The sequence below is a fragment of the Cynocephalus volans genome, chromosome 2 (genome assembly GCF_027409185.1).
Source record: "Cynocephalus volans isolate mCynVol1 chromosome 2, mCynVol1.pri, whole genome shotgun sequence".
NCBI classification, from domain to species: Eukaryota; Metazoa; Chordata; class Mammalia; order Dermoptera; family Cynocephalidae; genus Cynocephalus; species Cynocephalus volans.
The window spans coordinates 200,140,447-200,160,256 of NC_084461.1; the positions used below are offsets into that span (position 1 = coordinate 200,140,447).

A 19,810-nucleotide genomic window follows, 5' to 3' on the forward strand; every position below is an offset into this window, starting at 1 on the left:
TATCTCTAGTCTACATTCTAACTAGTCTGCATTCTAACCAATGGTGTGCTTGTAAATGGCTCTCTGGGGGATGGAAAAAAGTCTTGATTTGTAGCATTTGCCAATTTCCATGACCAATTTTAGATTACCATTGTGATGTCACTGAATATGGAATTTGGAAGAGATGTGCAGGACTGGCTCTCCTAAGTTGATACCAGCCATCTCCAGTACACCACTGACTTCAACCACACTCAGGTCTCTCTTTACAAAAATGTCTGATTCTTTCCCACCTCTGGGCCTTTGCATATGCTGTTTCTTCTTCCCCTTTCAGAACACTCTTTCTCTCCCCTGCCTTAAGAATATCTCCAACTATTCTTACAATCTCAGCTTAAATGTCAATTTCTACAGAAATTCTTCGCTGATGTAAATTGGGCTGGGAATCCCTGAATTGTTTCCCCAAATATCAACCTCATCATGCTGCATCGTAACCATCTGCTTGCTTCTTGGTCTCTCCCATTCCATGTTAAAAGCCATAAGATGAAGATCATATTTGCCTGTCTATTATATCCTCAAGGCGATAGAAAAGTATCATGTGATCACCTTGCACAGGTGAGTGAGAGTGAGATCACATGGGATTTTATAAACAATGGACGTGAGAGTCAGTATCCTCCATGACGGTAGTGATGGTTTTCATGGGCACTTCGTGGTGGATGTTATATTGTGATCCTCAGAGACATCCTGAACCATAGATAAACACAGAAGGACAACTGCATAGAAACAGCCCAGTTCTTTAATAACAAATTATAAATTCAAGTCAGTTTCCCTAAGGAAGGGGGCTATTCATGCTACATTAAAAAGTAATAAAACTGCAACCTTTTCTGAGCAGCAGAATATAAGAAAACATCCCATTTGCCTTCAAATACTGAATTTAGAATTACAGGCTTCATTAACTCAGAGTTTTGCTTATTTAAAGCAATTCTTTAATGAGGCCATTTCTTCAAAGAGTGTGCTGAGCTGCGTTCTTTCACTGATCCAAACTAGGACGTTTGGGAGGGTGTCTCCTGGAGGAAGATGCAAGGAGCTTTGCTTTTCTGTTTGTTTAAGGCCATGTGCATGCCCGTGTAATTCAGCCCATCCATCGTGCCATTTACGACTTTAACCTTTAAGGCCTGTTTCTTGGGTTTCCAGATCAGATTTTCTAAGTGTGTCATTTTGGCTGCTCCATGATTAATCTTCACATATTTCCCTCTTTTATGCCAGCTGATGGGGATATGAATTACCTGGTGCCCAAGGGGCTGTCAAGTTGAGGCAGGGCAGGTAGGGAATCTATGAGTGTGTTGGCAGGAGGGTTATTGAGGAAAAATAAAAATAATCCTAAGAAATTGATGGGATTACCCCATTTTTACCTCTGAGCAAACTGAGGCTCAGAGAAGTAGCTTCCTGGAGGTGACACAGGTAGGAAGTGATCAAGACAGGGTCTCTCCAGCTCCAGTGTTCCCATCTTGGAAATGGCAGCTCCTTGAGATACAAAGTAAAGCACCAAAAGAGCAAAGTAATTCGTTCTGTTACTCTCACAGCTTGGGGAACTGCAAAGTGCTTATGAGGGGGCCAAGCAGATGTCTCACCAACTGAAGAGAAAGTGTCACCATCTGACCTGTGACTTGGAGGACACTCGTGTGCTCCTGGAGAACCAGCAAAGCCGAAACCATGAGCTGGAGAAGAAGCAGAAGAAGTGAGTTGCATCCCACACCATCACCTGAGGCACCACAATGGGCTGCACTGGGGCTGGTGTCTCCTAGGGTCTCCAGGTTCTCCTCCAAAGCCCCCTCGCTTCTACCAGGTTTCCTCATCCATGGGGCTCAATCTCCTTGTTCTGCCCTAATTTTCCTCCCCCTCCCCCCCCACCTTATTCCTGTATGGCTCTCCCAAGACTCCAGCAAGACATGACTCTTTTCTCTTACTCAGTCTCATCATTGGGAGCAATTGGCCATGCAACCTTGGCCAAGCATCTCCGGTCTCAACACCCCCATCTGTCAAGTGAAGGGTTTGCGATGTACAGTCAGGACAACCTAGCATGGGGGTTAGGAGCCCAGTGCTGATATTAAACCATCCTGGTTCAAGTCCCAGCAGTGCCTCTTTCTAGTTGTGTGACCTTGGGCAAGTCATTGAACCCTCAACCTTCCATTCCTTATCCGTAGGTTGGGGGAGAAAATGCCTCCTTGTGGTGAGTGATATGTTTGGTACTGTACATCCAAATGGACAAAATGAGGACGCCGCCAAAAAAATTGGAGTCTGTTCTCATTTAGGGGTTGCGTTCTCAGATCACGTGAGCAATACCGGCAGGGATTGGACCTTATGTGTGAACAAGAAACCAACCTGGAATGTGCATTCTGGTTCCTATACTGGCTTCCTCGTCTGGATGCTGTTGCAGCTAGGCAGTGGTGGAGCCTGGACTGCTACCCAGGTCCACACCCATGGGCTTCCTTACGCAGAGCCTAAGAGCCTGTGATGCGTTTATCCATGGACAGCTTGGCTGTGTCTAAAGTTGTTCAGCTCACTTGGCGAGGATAAAAGTGTACAGGGGCCCTCTTTTGAGCTAGGCAAGCCCTAATGGAGACCTAATAGAAGGAAGTAGGTGGAACCCAGGTTAAAATTTGGAAAAACGTTCTTACATGAGCCAAGACATGGTTTTCCAAGAGGTAGCAAGAGAATTATATTAACATGGGGTTGGCATAGATTTTGAATTTGATCTTCATTAAATATTGTTTCTCTCATATATCCTTGAATTTTCCTGAGCTGGCTTTATCTGAAAAAAAAAAAAAAAAAAAAAAAAAGAATAAAAGATCTTTTGAGGGTTGTTAGCATGCTCCCCAAAATGAAAGTTTACTCTCTTCTTATTGATATTTTACTCTGTTCCCTTCTCCACCTTCCTGTGGGTGCTCGAACTAAACCTTTTACCCTTACAGTGGGGAAAGCAGCTCAGCCCCATCTTGGCCACTCACTGTGTGGCCTTGTCAAATGATATCACCTCTCTGGGCCAGAGGGTGACTGATGTTTCAGAGGAGTCCTTGGACTTAACAGGTCACCTGATGCCAAAGAATGGTTCTGACAGACCCCATCCATAAAATGAGAGGTGTGGACTCCATCCTCCCCCAGGTTTCTCCCAGCTGTGACCATCTTGGTCCTCGACTGTGGGTTCCACTCCTGTTCTGAGATGCTTTAGAGAGAGTTTTGGCTCCCTGCTGAGTAAGGAGCCAGACTTTGGAATTTGTGCAGCCAGAAAAAGTCCATCTCTCCGGTCTTTCCCTCATGCCCTAAGCAGAATCCCTCATTCCAGGGACTTATGAACCTCCCCATAATGTCCCCCTGGGAAAGTTCTCATTTTACTTACATTTCCTCCTTTCAGAATTTACCTGTCTTGTGATGTCCTCTGTTCTGCTACCATCTCTTGGAAGAAGCTAATTTGTGTTTTGATGCTAAGTTTAGGTAGCAAGCATTCCCTTTCCAGTTGTATTAGCATCTTAGTAGAGAGCCTATGGGGGCAGCAGAAGCCTCGGTCTAAGGGTGGAAATTTGGACAGAATAACTATGACGAGGAAGTGATCTAGATGTCAGCAACCCTTCCTTGTGTCTCTCCATATTTAATAAATTACAGGTGCAGCTGCCTTCTTAGGTTGCTGGGCTCAGGATGGAGTGATGTCTCCATGAGCATAGAGCTCCCTGTCCCCACCCTGGCTTCTCATAGTGGCCCAGAATGGTTCCATTTGGGGTTGGCTTCTTGTTGCCATGGTTACCCCATGGGTCACAAAGCTTGGTTCCAGGGCTGATGGAACTCTTGGGGTTAGCCCTGTATGAGGCTCACTGACTCTCACACTCACGGGAAGCTGAGTGAGGGGCATGTGCAAATCTGTCTGGCCACAGGTGGGTGGTCAGTCAGTGTGTTCTAGAAGTCTGTGTCTGTAGGAGCCGTTCTTGGGCACCAGGTAGCCTGTTAAGTCAAGGACTCCTCTGGAACGTCATTCACTGTCTGGCTCCCACTGTCTTACCTCATCTGTCCCAGGGATGGACAGGTAGATAAGGGACTGGCTAAGACATTAGGGAAGCGGGGCTCACACCCACTTCCACCACTTTGGAATTTGGGGCTGAATCACTCCATCTCTCTGAACTTCAGTTTCCTCCCCTGTAAATGCATACAATAACATGCTTTTGTTGACTTGCTGTAAGGATTACCGGGATCCCGACCCAAGCTTGGCACATTGGGACTACTGGACTGTCACTCTCATCACAGTGTTTCCATTCAGAGGCAGCAGATAGCACCCCTTGACTGATGTCACCAACAGCCAATCAGAGAGCTCCTGGGCTGTTCCAAGGGAGGGCTCCCTTATGTGACCCATGATAGGTGTTCCTAGGAGTCTGAGACTTTGAATGGCCATTTAGTATTAGGGGACATTGGATAATCTTGTAACAAGGGAAACATTCTTGTCACCAAGGTGCAAACCCCATGCCCAGTTCTGCCACACCAGGTTTACTAAGTTCCCTGGAGCAGAGGGACTTCCTGTTTGGGCAAGTGACTCAGAGTCAAACCTTACCGAGGTTTGGCAAAGCCTTCTCTATCGGTTTCCTCATCTGGGATAGGATTGCAGCTGGGACAACTGAATGGAGCGATGTGAAGTCCAGGAAGTGCTTCTCACCCAGTGGTCACCATCACCGAGGGGCAGAAGGGCCCCTAACGAGGCATTTCTTAATTCTCCAGATGACTCCCAGTAGGACTGTCTAGGCTTTGTGTTTTCTGCTTAGGAAGCAAATGAGGACAAGACTAAATGTATCAATGTCCAGCATTTTATCAATAATTAGCATGCTTTAATATGGCTTATGAGTGCTTAAACTGGATAATATGATGTAAAATATGAAATACAGAATAACATTTGTTTGTGTGTGTGTATATATATATATATATACTCATTCGTTTGTTCCTGGGTCAGTGAATATTGGATGCCAAACCTGGGCCTAGTAGAGTTAATACAGTTTGACATATGTTGGCAAACCAGATACACTAGCTTTTTGAATATATAGGTGTATTTTCTAATTTTTATTCTGCATATGTTTGTATATAGTTTTATTCTATTTTTTTTTGTCTATGCATTTTGCATCATATTTTTAATAAATATTACGTATGTTTGTGGAAACTATGTAAACCTTAGAAATTGCTGTGGTATTCCGGATTCCTACTCTACACGCACAACCTTGCATAAAAGCATTGACCAACTCCTTTATCATTTCTCTCTCTCTCACTCTCGTAGTTCTTGGCACACTAACTCGCTTTCTCCAGCCCCTCCTTACCTCTGCCTCAGTTTCCCCCACCACTATGCCATGACATGTGTTCTGCTTTGGACAGGTTTGACATGCAGCTGGGCCAGGCTCTGGGTGAGTCTGTGTTTGAGAAGGGCCTCCGTGAGAAAATGACCCAGGAGAATACCAGCGTGCGGTGGGAGCTAGGCCAGCTTCAGCAGCAGCTGAAGGTAAGGGGTGGGGTCACAGAGCAGTCTTAGCTCTTGGATGCTGTATTTCAGGAAACTACCTGTGCACCTGCTGCAAATGGTGACAGGGGAAAGAACCCTGTGTGGATGTCCTGGTTGGCCTGCGTGTCTTAATTAAACAGTGGTTGGTAGATTGATCATCAGACCTCCCTAGCTTGATGTCATGATCTTCTTCCAGTCACCTGCATGGGTTCCAAGGTGTCTATCGGGAGCTGCAAGAGGCCCAGCAGAGAATGAGTTAGCTGTAGCCTTGCCCAGGAGCAATGCCTCATCCTGTGTAGGCTCCAATGCAGAGGGATTTTATTAAAATATGACATGGGTATCTCACTCAGCTGCTCCTCATTCTTATGTGGCTCCCTCTTATTCCCAGGAGAACCTCTAAACCCTTTAACCTGGCGTTCAGCCCCTTCATGATCTTGCCCAAAGTTATTTGATCCTGGAGCTGATTTTCTAATTTGGAAGAGCCATTTCTGGACATGGCCTCACTGCTCCAACATCTCAGTCTCAGCCTCACCAGCACACAGTGAAGCTTTGGCTGTGTGCCTATACTTCCCTTACAAATGGGGCAGATACTTCCTTTATGTGCTCTGAGGTCTGTGGCATTGTTCTCCCCCAGTCCCATCCACACCCCTACCCCTTCTCACCTGTCTGAGCTGTCCCAAAGAGCAGCCCTTGCTGGTATCCCACAGGGGATGCTGTGAGGGGGCATTGAGGTCAAGGTGGAGATGGAGTGCATTGAAAAGTGGAAAGCCCACTCCAGCAGGTTTTGATGGTATCCCTGGGGAGGAGTGGGGCATGCTCATATGACCAGATTCCTGCCCCCTTTGTCTCTGTAGCAAAAGGAGCAGGAAACCTTGCAGCTGAAGCAAGAAGTGGAGATGTTGCAGAACCATAAGCAGGAGCTGCTGGGGTCACCCTTTCTGGGGGAAAACGGTGTTGCTGGCTTGAAGGAGAGACTCTGGAAGCTGGAATCCAGTGCCATTGAGCAACAGAAAATCCACAACCAGCAGGAAAACACCATCAAGCAGCTGGAGCAGGTAGGAAAGTCCTGTCCTGGGTGATGCCCTGTCCCATGCTGGCTCCAATGCAGAGTGATGTTATTAAAATACTACATAGGTGCCTCGCTTGGCTGCTCCCCATCTTTCCGTGGCTCCCTATTACCCCAGAGAATCTCTTAGCTTAAGTCTGACATTCAGATCCTTCATGACTTAGCCATGTCTCCTGGTCTCCTGCAAGGTTCAATGTCACCTCCTGATCACCTTGCAAATAGCCTCACCTTCATGCCACATTTTCTTTCCATCTCCTTAGCTGGTTTGCTTTACTTCATAGAACCTGCCATCATATTAGATAGTATTTTTAAAAATTTGCTCAATACCTCTCTCCCCAGTTAGGATATTAGTTTCAGGAAGTCAATTTTTTTTTTTTTTTGTCAATCTTGCTTAGCAGTCCATTCCTGGAAACTATAATGAGATCAGGTATATAGTTGGTGCTCGATAAATAACTATTGGTCAAATACCTAATATTTATTGAGTGCTGTCTGTGTATAGGATGCAGCTTTACGTTCTCCCCACACATCCTGTATTAGTCAGTTTCTGTTGCTTATAACAAAGTCCATGGAACTGGGTGATTTATAAAGAAAACAAAATTTATTGCTTACAGTTTCAGAGTCAGAGAAGTCCAAAGTCCAGAGAACACATCTGGTGAGGGTCTTCTCAGTGACAGCTTTACAGCAATGCAGGGGTCTCATATGGCAGAATATGGTCGAGCAGAGAGAGAGAGACTCTTACGTGCTCTCTTCTTAAAGCCCTCAGAACCACACCCCAACCACCATTACTAATCCATTCACTATGGCATGGTCGTGCGATCTAATCACCTCTTCAAGGCTCCACCTTTCAATTACCATAATAGGATTTCCCACCCTCAACAATTACATGGGAATTAAGCTTCTAATATATGGACTTTGGGGACAATCCATAGCACATCCTCTCATGGATGTCTACAAGAACCTAATGAGAGGAGACATTAGTATTATCCCCACTTCACAGATGTGGAAGTTGAGGCTCAGAGACATGGAGAAAGTGGCAGGGATGGGATTTGGAACCTGCGTCATCTGACCCACAGTGCCTTAAATACTCACTGTGTGCCTGGCACTGTGCACAGTCTCGAGGAAGATAGGAGTGCTAGACTTGGGAAGTATAAAATAACTAAGGAGAATAAGGGAGGAATATCCAATATTCTAGTACCAGCAGCCTCAATGAAGTAGCAGTTGAATATTTTATTTATCTGCTTTTCTATTTATGTGCCTACCATAAAGAATTTGAAACAGCTTATAAGATATAAACATGACAACACAGAAAAATTATAAATAAAACAATCTGAACCAGAAAAATACAAATGAAAATAGACCCTAAGGAGGGGGTGGGGGCGGTGAATTAATACGCAGATACACGAGACATATGATCTTACACACTTACAGTTTTAGTTCAAAAATTCCTGATGGCCAGAGAGAAAAAGAAAATGTGAGTTACATGCTTTTTCTTATCCCCCAGATAAAAAAAGCAAAGCAGTTTTTCAAGGGAAGCAAGGCTATTCCTGAAGCTTAGCTCTAAAGAAATTTCTCATGTGGGATTTCATAAAGGCAGTTATTCTTAAGTAGTTTTTAAAGGCCGGGACCCCCTTATGCAAGGAAATCTGACCAGGCTGCATGAATATGTAAAGCAGATGAACTATGAGCAGCTCTGTTGAAGGAGGGGTGAGAAAGTTGGGGTGCCGGCCCTTGCTTCTCAGTTAGCCCCACTCTGTCAGGATGGAGGCTCCTGAGTATCAAGACATGGGTGCAGTGGGTGTGGAGGAACAGGATCTGGAGAGTCTTAGATGCTCATTAAGGAACAGTAAAGAAAACAGAGCTCTTTTACTCACTCGGTCAACCTGTACTTATTAAGCACCTCCTCTGTGTCAGGTGCCCTGTGCAAGCTAAACATAACAGCCATGGTATCTGCCTTCCTGAAGTTTATAGTCATGTGGAGTGTAATGGCAACGCTTAACTTGCAGATCTGGTTTTGGGAGCAGAGTTGAAGGAGAGAGGTCAGGGGAGACTTTCTGGAGAAAGAGATACTTACTGAAGTTGAAAGCTAAAGGATGACTCAAAGCTGCTGAATGAAAGAGTTCCAGGCACAGGGAATAGCCTGTGCAAAGGCCTGGAGGCAGGAAAGTCATATGACTTTTAAGGAGCTGCAATATGGGGACTATGAGGCAGCTCATTGTCGGTATGACCTTAGGCAAACCCCTTTTTCTTTAGACTTCAGTCTCCTCGTCTGTACAGTGAAATATGAAGCCTTGTTAATCCCCTAGCTTTCCCCCAACCCCAGCTCACAAAGTTCATGAAGAAACTGGAATATCTGTTTAGGTTTTTAATGGTTCTATAAAAGAGCAGGATCCTCATAGAGCCAAGAATAAAGCAAGCACTTTCAAAAATTGAATTAACTCTTTAAGATACCATTAGGGGACCATACGGTGCTTAGAAGCAGAAATATGCTACCCTGACCCATGGACCTGATAGTTAATGCACCTTCCTGATTTTCCACTCTCAACTCACCCAGGAGGTGAGGCTGACTCAACACTTTAATCCATCTGTAGCTTCACCCCATAAGCTCAGCTGCATGACACCCTTGTAGTCATCCAGTGGATATTTATTGATTCTAATATAGCACTTTTTCCAGGGAATTTTATGTTAACTCATATAAGTTTGACATAAATGGTATTGCACATGTCAAGAGTGTCCAAGAGACTAGGAAAAAATGAAAAAGAAATACTGTATTTACTTGCTTAGGCACTTTGTCTCGGATTATCTCCCCATAACCTCTGTCATTTTAAAGGAGGAAAGGAAAGAAGTTGACATTTAAAGTGAACTTACTTTCTGCCATGAGCTACAACAGAGGCTTGGATGTACACGATTCTTTTTACTCTTTAGCACAGTCCTACATAGCAGGGAATTTTATCAACATTTTAAGAGACCAAGATTGTTTTTTCTCAGCTTAATTTCCATGTTAGAGACAGCAGTTGTGAACTTCTGGAGGTTTGGTGAGAGATGGTGGGGTAGCACAGTAAACAGTCAGAAAGGAGTTCCAAATACTCATGGACTCATGGGCTAATGGCATTGAAGAGTATAGATAAATGAAAGTTTAAAAGTATGGATTCTAAAAAATAATAAAATAAAATAAATAAAAGTATGGATTCTTAGACCCTACCCTAGAGATTCTAATTCAATAGGTCTAGGGCAAAGCCCTGGAATATATATGTTTTAAAAATGCAGGAAGTAATTCTGATGTGCTACAAAATTTGAGAAGCAAGGGCTTGGGCCAGTCTCTCAATTAGGCAGATTATGAAAGTGAAGTCTTGAACAAGAACTGGAACCCATGACTTCTTCCTCCAGTTCTAGAACCTTCTATACAACATCACACAGTTCAAATATCACGCACAGCTCTTTGCCTGCTGTGCACACATTTTGGAGGCTTGTGTTTAAAAGACCCAGATCCTTCATGGGAACACAGCTCTTTTGTTTTGTCAGGATGCCAGAAAGAAAAGAGAGAGTCCCTTCTCTCTGTTTTTAAAATAAGGGAGAAAGAGAAAGTAGCATTTATGTGTCACAAACTGTGTTAGATGCTTTGCATGTATCATCTCATTTAATTCACATAGTAGCACTCAGAGGTGGTTGTTTTCCACATAGAAAGGAAACAGACCCAGAGTCAAAGTGAATTGTCCAAGGTAGCATCTTGGGAAAGTTATCTTCCTTTCCAGGCTTATATTAATAAATTTTTGTCTTACCATTTATCCACCCATCCACCCATCCAAAAATCCATTGCTGATGCCTGCTCCAAGGATGAAAAATTTGTTTCATTTTAAGAGTGTTGAGAAGGATTCTGAGGCTACATCTGAACTCAATGGGAGAGTGTGATTGATTAGTGGTGTTTGTTATAACCACAGGAAGGGATAGAGACAGCACTTGGGCTGTTTATCTACCATTTCTGACCTTCCAGGGTGCCTAGGGAGAGAACTTGACTCTCATCCATGCATTCCAAAAGTGAAAAATGCAACTAGAATGCTGAGAATGACACGGAGGGCCAGGAGAGTTGGAGTGGGTCACTCTCATGTGCTGTCCTTGCTGTCCCCCAGCTCCGCCAGCGGTTTGAATTGGAGATTGAGCGGATGAAACAGATGCACCAGAAGGATCGGGAGGACCAGGAAGAGGAGCTGGAGGATGTCCGTCAGTCCTGCCAGAAGCGGGTATGTGAGCAGTGAGCACAGCCATGACCTTAGGTCTTGGCAGGCCCCGTCTGGGGACAGGCTCTTTCTGCAGCCACCTGAGACCTTAGCTCTCCAGGTGCCTTGAAAGGTACAGAAGCAGAAGTACCTATCTTAAAAATGATCCTGGAAGTTCCAGGAGCCTCCAGAACTGTCCAGCATAATCACCCCTAGATTTCTACCAAGAGCCCATAAGGACATGTTACCGATGCCTTGAGTAAGGACTTCTAAGTTTCCGTAATGGGACGGGTCCCTTCTGGCTATTTATCTTGTAACTCAAATTTATTTTTTACATTTTGTCCAAGCTTTTTGCAGATATTTCAGTGTACGAGAAAGCAGTAAACCTTTGAAATCTTATTACCTAGAAACCATCATGATTACTGTTTTTCAGTACTCTTGAATCTCTCTCATGATGTATATACACATACACATTTGCAAAGAGATCATTTTCACTAACTGAGGTCGTTCTGCTTTGAAGTCTTCTATTTTCACTCAGCAATTTTTCATGGCCTCTTTTCGTGCCTGTAAATCCGATCTAACATATGTTTAATGGCTTAAGAGTATGCCATCTTAAGCATGCACTCTAATCTATTCAACACATCCCATCATTGGGCATTTAGGTTGTTTCCAGTTTTCTGCTCTTATAACCAATGCTGAGATAAACATCCTGATACATTTATTGGTTGATGTGAATGTAAGATGAATCCTTAATGTGGAATTGCTAGAAAGCTTTGAGTTAAGCCTCATTTAGCAAGCCCCCACGCCTATTGTAGCATGATGTTTTCTCCCTCTTCCCTTACCCATCATACCTGTGAACACCATGTAGAAGTATTCCACAGAACACACTCTAGAAAATCTTACCTTGCTTGATATATAGTTTTTATTTATTTTGTGTATTTTTTGAAATGAGTTCTTGCTTTTTCAGTCTTCATTCTATATATGGACTGCCTTGTATTTCTCACTCCTTACTCTTAAAAGAAAGTTTTAAAATGGACTTGTTTTCTACAGAAGTGACCATTAGTTAGTGTATTTTTTGCCTTCCATGGGCTAGGAGATGGAAGCCCCCAGTTCTTGCTCACATTCCTTCAGGTGAAGGTTGTGCAAACTTCTGGTCTATTCCAAGAGTGCCTCAAAGTATGGTTTATGCTCTGAGCCAGGATTACGATAAGTTGGAAATGTGACCCAGACCCTTCTGAGGCTTTTCTGTGGACAGATTTATAAAGGGAGAAAGTGACGTCAGGGAAAGGTGTTTTTCTCCCTATGAGAGACACTAACATTAACTTCATATTCTAGTGACTGCTCTGTTAAGTCTATCTGTTACCGTGGCAGGAAATCAATTGTTAGTGACCTGGGTGGGAATGCTGTGGCTTTCTTAGGTGGCAGAGAGAACTGGGGCCAGAAGACAGGACACTAACACCTCTCAGCAACAACTGATTTGAGGGTATGCATGTCAGATTCTCTCTGGGACTTAGTTAGCCCATCTGTGAAATAGGGTCACTGATGGCATGAGATGGAGATGGTGGATCAAGGGGATAAAGTAATATGCTTGAGAGAGGCTGTAGGGATATGCAAAGCACAGCTACAGTGGGGTATTCATTCTACTAAGGAATGCCTGCCTTTGCTGGGTAATTGCTGAGAAATCAGAGTCAATTGTATATAAAATGAGTTGCTCATAGTCAAATGTCTTAGTGTGGGCTGCTATAGCAGAATACCATAGACTGGGGGGCTTAAACAACAAACATTTATTTCTCACAGTTCCAGAGCCTGGGAAGTCCAAAGTCAAAGTGTCAGCAGATTTGGTGTCTGGTGAGGGCTGTCTTTTTTCTGGCTTTTAGACAGCCACCTTCTCATTGTATCTTCACGTGACAGAGAAAGAGAGAAAGCAAGCTGTCTGGTGGCTCTTCTTCTGGGGGCACTAATTCCATCATAGAGGCTCCACCCTCATGACCTCATCTAAACCTAATTACCTCCCAAAGGTCCAACCTCCAAATGCATTGGAGGTTAGGGTTTTAACATGAATTTGGGGGACACATGCAGTAAGTAACATCAAATAATCTTAAATGAAGCTTTTTTTTAAAAAAACTGCATTATATATATTCATATTTATAAGGGGCGTAAATGCATTTCAATATGTTGGGTATAATGTCATGAAGAGCCAAGAATTGTAAATATTTAGCTGGTGGTCTGTGGGAGAGAGACTTCTGTTCTGGTGGGGAGCTGGGGGAGGCAGCTTCACAGTCAATGGCAGGGGACTCCCCATAATTGTCCAGCTCTCAAGTTTTTATGCTCATGAGTTCTCCGACAGAGACACCCCCTTCCAATTGCTAGGTCAGCCTTTGTGGAACAAAGCCACAAGCTCCACATCACCCCTTCTCCAGAGGGTCCCAGCCTTGTAGGATCTGTTCAGATGGAGCTCACTCACCCTATGCATGCATCTGCCCTTTGTGCCACAGCTCCGTCAGCTGGAAATGCAGCTGGAGCAAGAATATGAAGAGAAGCAGATGGTCCTCCATGAGAAGCAAGACTTGGAAGGCTTGATTGGAACCCTTTGTGATCAGGTAAGACAGAGACATGAGCAGACATTCGGGAAGACACGCTTTCTGCCTCTGGGCCCGATTAGAGAGAGGAACTCGTGGAAAGACCAACTGGAGGGGAATCTTCCTCTGATCTTCAGGGATCAAGCCTTTCAGTGGCCTCTCCCAGACACCTTATTCTCCACCAACTCTGTCCCTTCCTATACTTATCAGCTCTGCAAAGGAGATCTTTAGGTGCCTGCTAATAGCAGCATTCTTGGAAGAACCCATGGGAATAAACTGAGTAGGCCCAGCCAGGAGCAATAGATGAGGTTTCCTTGCCTTCAGTAGCTGTCAGGGTAAGAGTGTAGACAGTCCTCTCTTCAATGGGATGAATGTGGATGAATGACCACTGCACTCATTGCTGGCCTCATGAGAACAAGACTTTTGCTGCAGGCAGCCAGGCTTGGAGTCAGGAAAATGTAGCTTTAAAAACCAGCCGGGCATCTTCTGTTTACATGGCTTTGGGTGAGCTCGTTAACTGCTCTGGATTTCTGCAGAGCAGAGCCTTGTAGGGCTGAGACCGTCACTGTGCAGCAGGGTTCTCAACTGCGGCACTGTGGACATTTTGAGCTGGATCAATCTTTGTGGTGGGAAACTGTCCTATGCATTATAGGATACTGAGCTGCGTCCCTGGCCTCCACCTACTAGGTGCAGTAGCACAGCCCCCACCCCCACCCCCAGTTGTGACAAGAAGAAATGTCTACGGACATTGCCAAATGTTCATTAGGGATAAAATCAACCTCCCTCCTTACAGAGAACCACTGCTGTAACATAAAGTAGCCAGTGGGGCTCATTCATTTTATTCTCAAAGGAGTGTCGGTCTGCTTCAGATGGTCATCTAAGGCAGCCAGGCCTTGGACAAAATAAGTGCTCATTTTATATTTTGAAACAAATTGATTAAATGAGTGAATTCTAGAACAAGGCCACCATAGCAGTAGGAGTGGAAGCCACAGGAATCAATAGGAAAGCTATATAATCTTTCTTCTCTGTGTTTTCTAGTTTTTCAGCCAAGCACTTGGGACCATTGAGGTTTCTTTCCTTTAGCAACAGTGCATGACTGCACAGCCCAGGACCAGATTCTAGAATGATAGGAATCGTTGGGAGAAGGTGACACTCTGTTCCACACAGTCCATTTGAGAAAGCAATATAGGTAACCCAGAAAAGAAAGCTTTTTAAAAATATTGCTAAAATAAAATTTACATGTTAAGGGAAGGTAACTTGAGATGAATAAAATTCCAACTTTGTGTTAGTCACCCAGCTGGAGCCTTTTAATAAATTATCATGTTTGATGATTTTAAATGTTTTTATGACCTTTACCAAACATATGGAAAAGTAGAACAAATAATGTATTGCTGATTATGCACCAAACACCCAGGGGTCACATCAATAAACATTTTGCCATATTTGATTCAGATATTTTTAAAGGAACAAAACATTTTATTTTTTTTTAATTTTTAAAATTTTAATTGACACATTATAATTATACATATTTGTAGGGTACAAAATGATGTTCCAAAAATATATATATACTGTATAATAATTGGATTAATGTATCAGTCACCTCACGTACTTACCAATTCTCTCTGGCAAAAACATTCAAAAGCCTCTCCTCCAGCTATTAGGTAAAATACAAAATGTAACTGTTAACCACTGTCACCCTACTATGCAATAGAACACCAGAACTTACTCCTCTTATCAAATGAATTTTTTTTTTCTGTTCAAATTTTTATTTTTATTTTTTCTTCCAAATTTTATTTTATTTTGTCAATATACAATGTGGTTGATTACTGTGGCCAATTACCGAACCCGCTGGTCAAACTCTCTCTGTTTTCCCTCTTCCCTCCTTTCCCCAGTCTCTGGTAACCACCGTTCTACTCTCTGCCTCTATAATGTCACCTTATTTTTTTTAGATTTCAGGAATGAATGAGGTCATTTGTGACCTCACGGTAATTGTCTTTCTGTGCCTGGCTTACTTAATGTAATGTCCTCCAAGTCCATCCATGTTGCTGCAAAGGGTAGGATTTCATTCTTATTTTTGGCTGAATAGTATTCTGTTGTACATATGCAACATTTTATTTTATTTTATTTATTTTTTTACCTATTCATCTGTTGTTGGACATTTAGGTTGATTCCTTATCTTGGCTATTGTAAATCGTGCTGCAATAAATATAGGAGTGCAGATATCTCTTTAACATACTGACTTCATTTCCTTTTAGTATACCCAGTAGTGGAATTGCTGGATCAAATGGTAATTCTATTTTTAATTTTTTGAGGAACCTCCATGCTGTGTTCTGTAATGGCTATACTAGTTTCCACTCCCTCCCACAGTGTGCAATTGTTCCATTTTCTCCACGTCCTTGCCAGCACTTGTTTTCTTTTGTCTTTTACACAGTAGCCATTCTAACTGGAATGAGGTGGTATCTCATTGTTGTTTTGATTTGCATTTTCCTGATGATTAGATGTTGAGCATTTTTTTCATACATATGTTGGCCATTTGTATGTCTTCTTGTGAGAAATGTCCATTAAGATCTTTTGCCCATTTCTCAGTTGGGTTATTTGTTCTTTGTTTTGTTTCATTTGCTGTTGAGTAAGTTTCTTATTTATTCTTGATTTAACCCCTTGTCAGATATACAGTTTACAAATATTTTCTCCCATTCTGTAGGTTTTCTTTTCTGTTAACAGTTTCCTTTGATGTGTAAAATCTTCTTAGTTTGATGTAATTCCACTTGTCTATTATTGCTTACACTTTTGAAGTCTTATTGAAAAATTGCTCGTCCAGCCTCATGTCGTGGATTGTTTCCCTTCTGCTTTCTTCTAGTAGAAGAAACAAAACATTTTAAAAACAGTTGGTGACTTCCTGATCTCCCTTCCTAATCTCACTCCCATCTCTATTTCCTCTCTTTTTCCTCCCTTCCCAGAGGAAACCATTATCCTGAGGTTGAAGTGTGTAACTCCCATGTATGTATATATTCACCTTCAACTATATACAGTATATACAATTCTGCACTTTATTTTGTCACCCTCCATACTGTATTTTTGAGATTAGTTTATGATAATGCATATAGCTCTAATTCATTCATTCAACAGTATTCATTTTTTAATCCCATTCTTCTACTGGTGGACATTTGGTTATTTCCACCCTAAGACACAAAGCTATAGGGTGTATTCTTACATATATCTCACTGTGCACATGGGCAAGGGTCTCTCCAGAAAATGTAGCTCGAAGAGGAAGTACTGTACAATTTTGGAATTATTAAATATTGCCCCAATTGTTCCCCCAAAGTGATTGCGGAATTTTACACTGTCACCAGCAATGCACAAGATCTTGCTTCTCCTCATCCCTACCTGGCAACCCATGACACTGTTAAACATTTAAATTTTTTTCCAGGCATTGCGTGTCCTGAAGTCAATGGTACTGCGTGTCCCCCATTATCAGTGAAGTTGTACATTTTTCACATGTTTATTGGGGTTTACTGTCATGTGAATAACCTGTTCATAGTCTTTGTCTTTTTTTCTATTGATGCTAATCCATTTTTTGTAGTATATTTTGCAAATATCTCCTACACTATGAATAATCATTTCACCTTGTTTACAATGTTCTTCGCTCAATAAGAAGTGGTTTTTTTAAAAATATAGTCACATTAATGAATCATTTTATGGTTTGTGCTTTTCTGTCTTAAGATGCCTTTCCTTAACTGGAGTAGATAAAGATATGTCCTCATATTTTTTGAAAGTTCTAAAATATTGTTTTTGACATTTTTAGGTATTTAACCCATCTAGATATTATATTGGCATGTAGTGTGAGATAGAAATCTATTTTTCTCCAATATGCATAAACTTTGTTTTATTTCATGACTTTTTCTACAACTTCCGTGTTTTATGGGAGTGTTTATGGTCTCTGCGTTGTGGCTTATTGGTTTATTTGTCTGTTTCTGCACCATATGGCTTTAATGGCTGGGTTTTGATAATTTGTAGGACAGCTTACCTTGCTTGTCTTTAAAATTGCTTTGTCTTCTTGATCCTTTAATCTTCTCATTAAAATTCCATAACAAAACATGATAGGGTTTTCACTGGGTATGCATTGATTGACAGGTTAGTTGGGAAAAATTGACATATTTTTTATATTGAACCATTGTGTTATTGCACATGCCATCTCTCTCCATTTACTTACGGCTTTCAGTAAAACTTAATTATTTTTATCCATACAGGTCTTGAACTTTTTGTTAGGTTTATTTCTGGGAAGCTTGTAGTTTCTATGGCTATTATGACTAGAATATTTTTCTATATTCTATATTTCACTTAGCTATTGTGGCACATGAGAAGATTATTGATTATCATATGTTGATCTTGTATCTAGCACACTTGCTGAACTATTACTATTTTTCATATTTCATCTGTAAGTTCTTTTGAATTTTCTACATTGACAACCCTACCATTTGAAAATAAGAATTGTCTTGTCACTTGACCATGAACTGGGGCAACAAAGAGATCTCAACAGTTTCAAAGAAAAAAAAAATGCATTCTACCTCTTGTTTCTTTTTCTTACTTCACTTCATTGGTGTGGACCTCCAGTATAAAACTGAATGATAGAGGGCAAGTTTGACTTCCTTTCCTTATCCCTGACCTTAACAGGAGGTTTCTAATGTTTCATTATATATACATTTGCAATGTGTATTTGATAAGTTACTTTAATCAGGATAAATCAGTACTATATTTGTAGTTTTTTAATATTTTCAAATAATAATGTTTGTTTCTTTGTTTTAATTTAATTTTATTTTGTCAATATACAATGTGGTTGATTATTGTGGCCCATTACCGAAACCTCCCTCCCTCCTGCTTCTCCCCCCTCCCTCCCAACAACCTCACATCTGTTCGCTTGTCACATCAACTTCAAGGAATTGTTAATTGTTGTGTCTTCTTCCCCTCCTCCCCCCACCAGGTTATTTATGTATTTATTTATTTATTTATTTATTTTTAGCTCCCACAAATAAGTGAGAACATGTGATATTTCTCTTTCTATGCCTAACTCGTTTCACTTAATATAGTTCTCTCTAGGTCCATCCATGTTGTTGCAAATGGTAGTATTTCATTCTTTTTTATAGCAGAGTAGTATTCCATTGTGTAGATGTACCACATTTTCCATATCCACTCATCTGATGATGGACATTTGGGCTGGTTCCAACTCTTGGCTATTGTAAAGAGTGCTGCGATGAATATTGGAGAACAAGTGTACCTTTGACTTGATGATTTCCATTCCTCTGGGTATATTCCCACCAGTGGGATAGCTGGGTCATATGGCGGATCTATCTGCAATTGTTTGAGGAACCTCCATACCATTTTCCATAGAGGCTGCACCATTTTGCAGTCCCACCAACAATGTATGACAGTTCCTTTTTCTCTGCAACCTCGCCAGCATTTATCGTTCAGAGTCTTTTGGATTTTAGCCATCCTAACTGGGGTTAGATGGTATCTCAGTGTGGTTTTGATTTGCATTTCCCGAATGCTGAGTGATGTTGAGCATTTCTTCATGTGTCTGTTGGTCATTCGTATATCTTCCTTTGAGAAATGCCTACTTAGCTCTTTTGCCCATTTTTTAATTGGGTTACTTGTTTTTTCCTTGTAAAGTTGTTTGAGTTCCTTGTATATTCTGGATATTAATCCTTTGTCAGATGTATATTTTGCAAATATTTTCTCCCACTCTGTTGGTTGTCTTTTATCTCTGTTAATTGTTCCTTTTGCTGTGCAGAAGCTTTTTAGTTTGATATAATCCCATTTGTTTATTTTTCCTTTGGTTGCCCGTACCTTTGGGGTCGTATTCATGAAGTCTGTACCCCGTCTTACTTCCTGGAGTGTTTCTCCTATGTTTTCTTTAAGAAGTTTTATTGTTTCAGGGTGTATATTTAATTCTTTAATGAGAGGTATGGGTCTAGTTTCATTCTCCTGCATATGGATATCCAGTTATTCCAGCACCATTTGCTGATGAGGCAGTTTCTTCTTCAGTATATAGGCTTGGTGCCTTTGTCAAAGAACAGATGGCTGTAGGTGTGTGGGTTGATTTCTGGATTTTCTATTCTATTCCATTGATCAGTGTGTCTGTTTTTATGCCAGTACCATGCTGTTTTGGTTATTATAGCTTTGTAGAATAGTTTAAAGTCAGGTAGTGTTATGCCTCAAGCTTTATTTTTCTTGCTCAGAATTGCTTTGGCTATGCATGGTCTTTTGTTATTCCATATAAATGTCTGGATAATTCTTTCCATATCTGAGAGAAATGTCCTCAGAACTTTGATGGGGATTGTATTGAATTTGTATATCACTTTTTGTAGTATGGACATTTACACAATGTTGATTCTTCCAATCCAAGAGCATGAGATATCTTTCCATCTTCTTGTGTCTTCTTTAATTTCTCTCAGCAGTGGTT

General features: G+C 41.7%; 1 protein-coding gene across 6 annotated transcripts in view; it reads left to right on the top strand.

Annotated features, from left to right (window-relative positions):
• Positions 1–19,810, top strand: part of MYO18B (myosin XVIIIB) — a 280,263-nt gene that overhangs the window by 151,448 nt on the left and 109,005 nt on the right. For all 6 annotated transcript variants that reach the window (XM_063086857.1, XM_063086860.1, XM_063086861.1 and 3 more), the window contains exons 29-33: positions 1,557–1,711; positions 5,374–5,497; positions 6,352–6,552; positions 10,688–10,798; positions 13,270–13,374. In XM_063086857.1, coding sequence (XP_062942927.1) covers positions 1,557–1,711; positions 5,374–5,497; positions 6,352–6,552; positions 10,688–10,798; positions 13,270–13,374 — 696 coding nt within the window. The remainder of the gene's footprint in view (positions 1–1,556; positions 1,712–5,373; positions 5,498–6,351; positions 6,553–10,687; positions 10,799–13,269; positions 13,375–19,810) is intronic.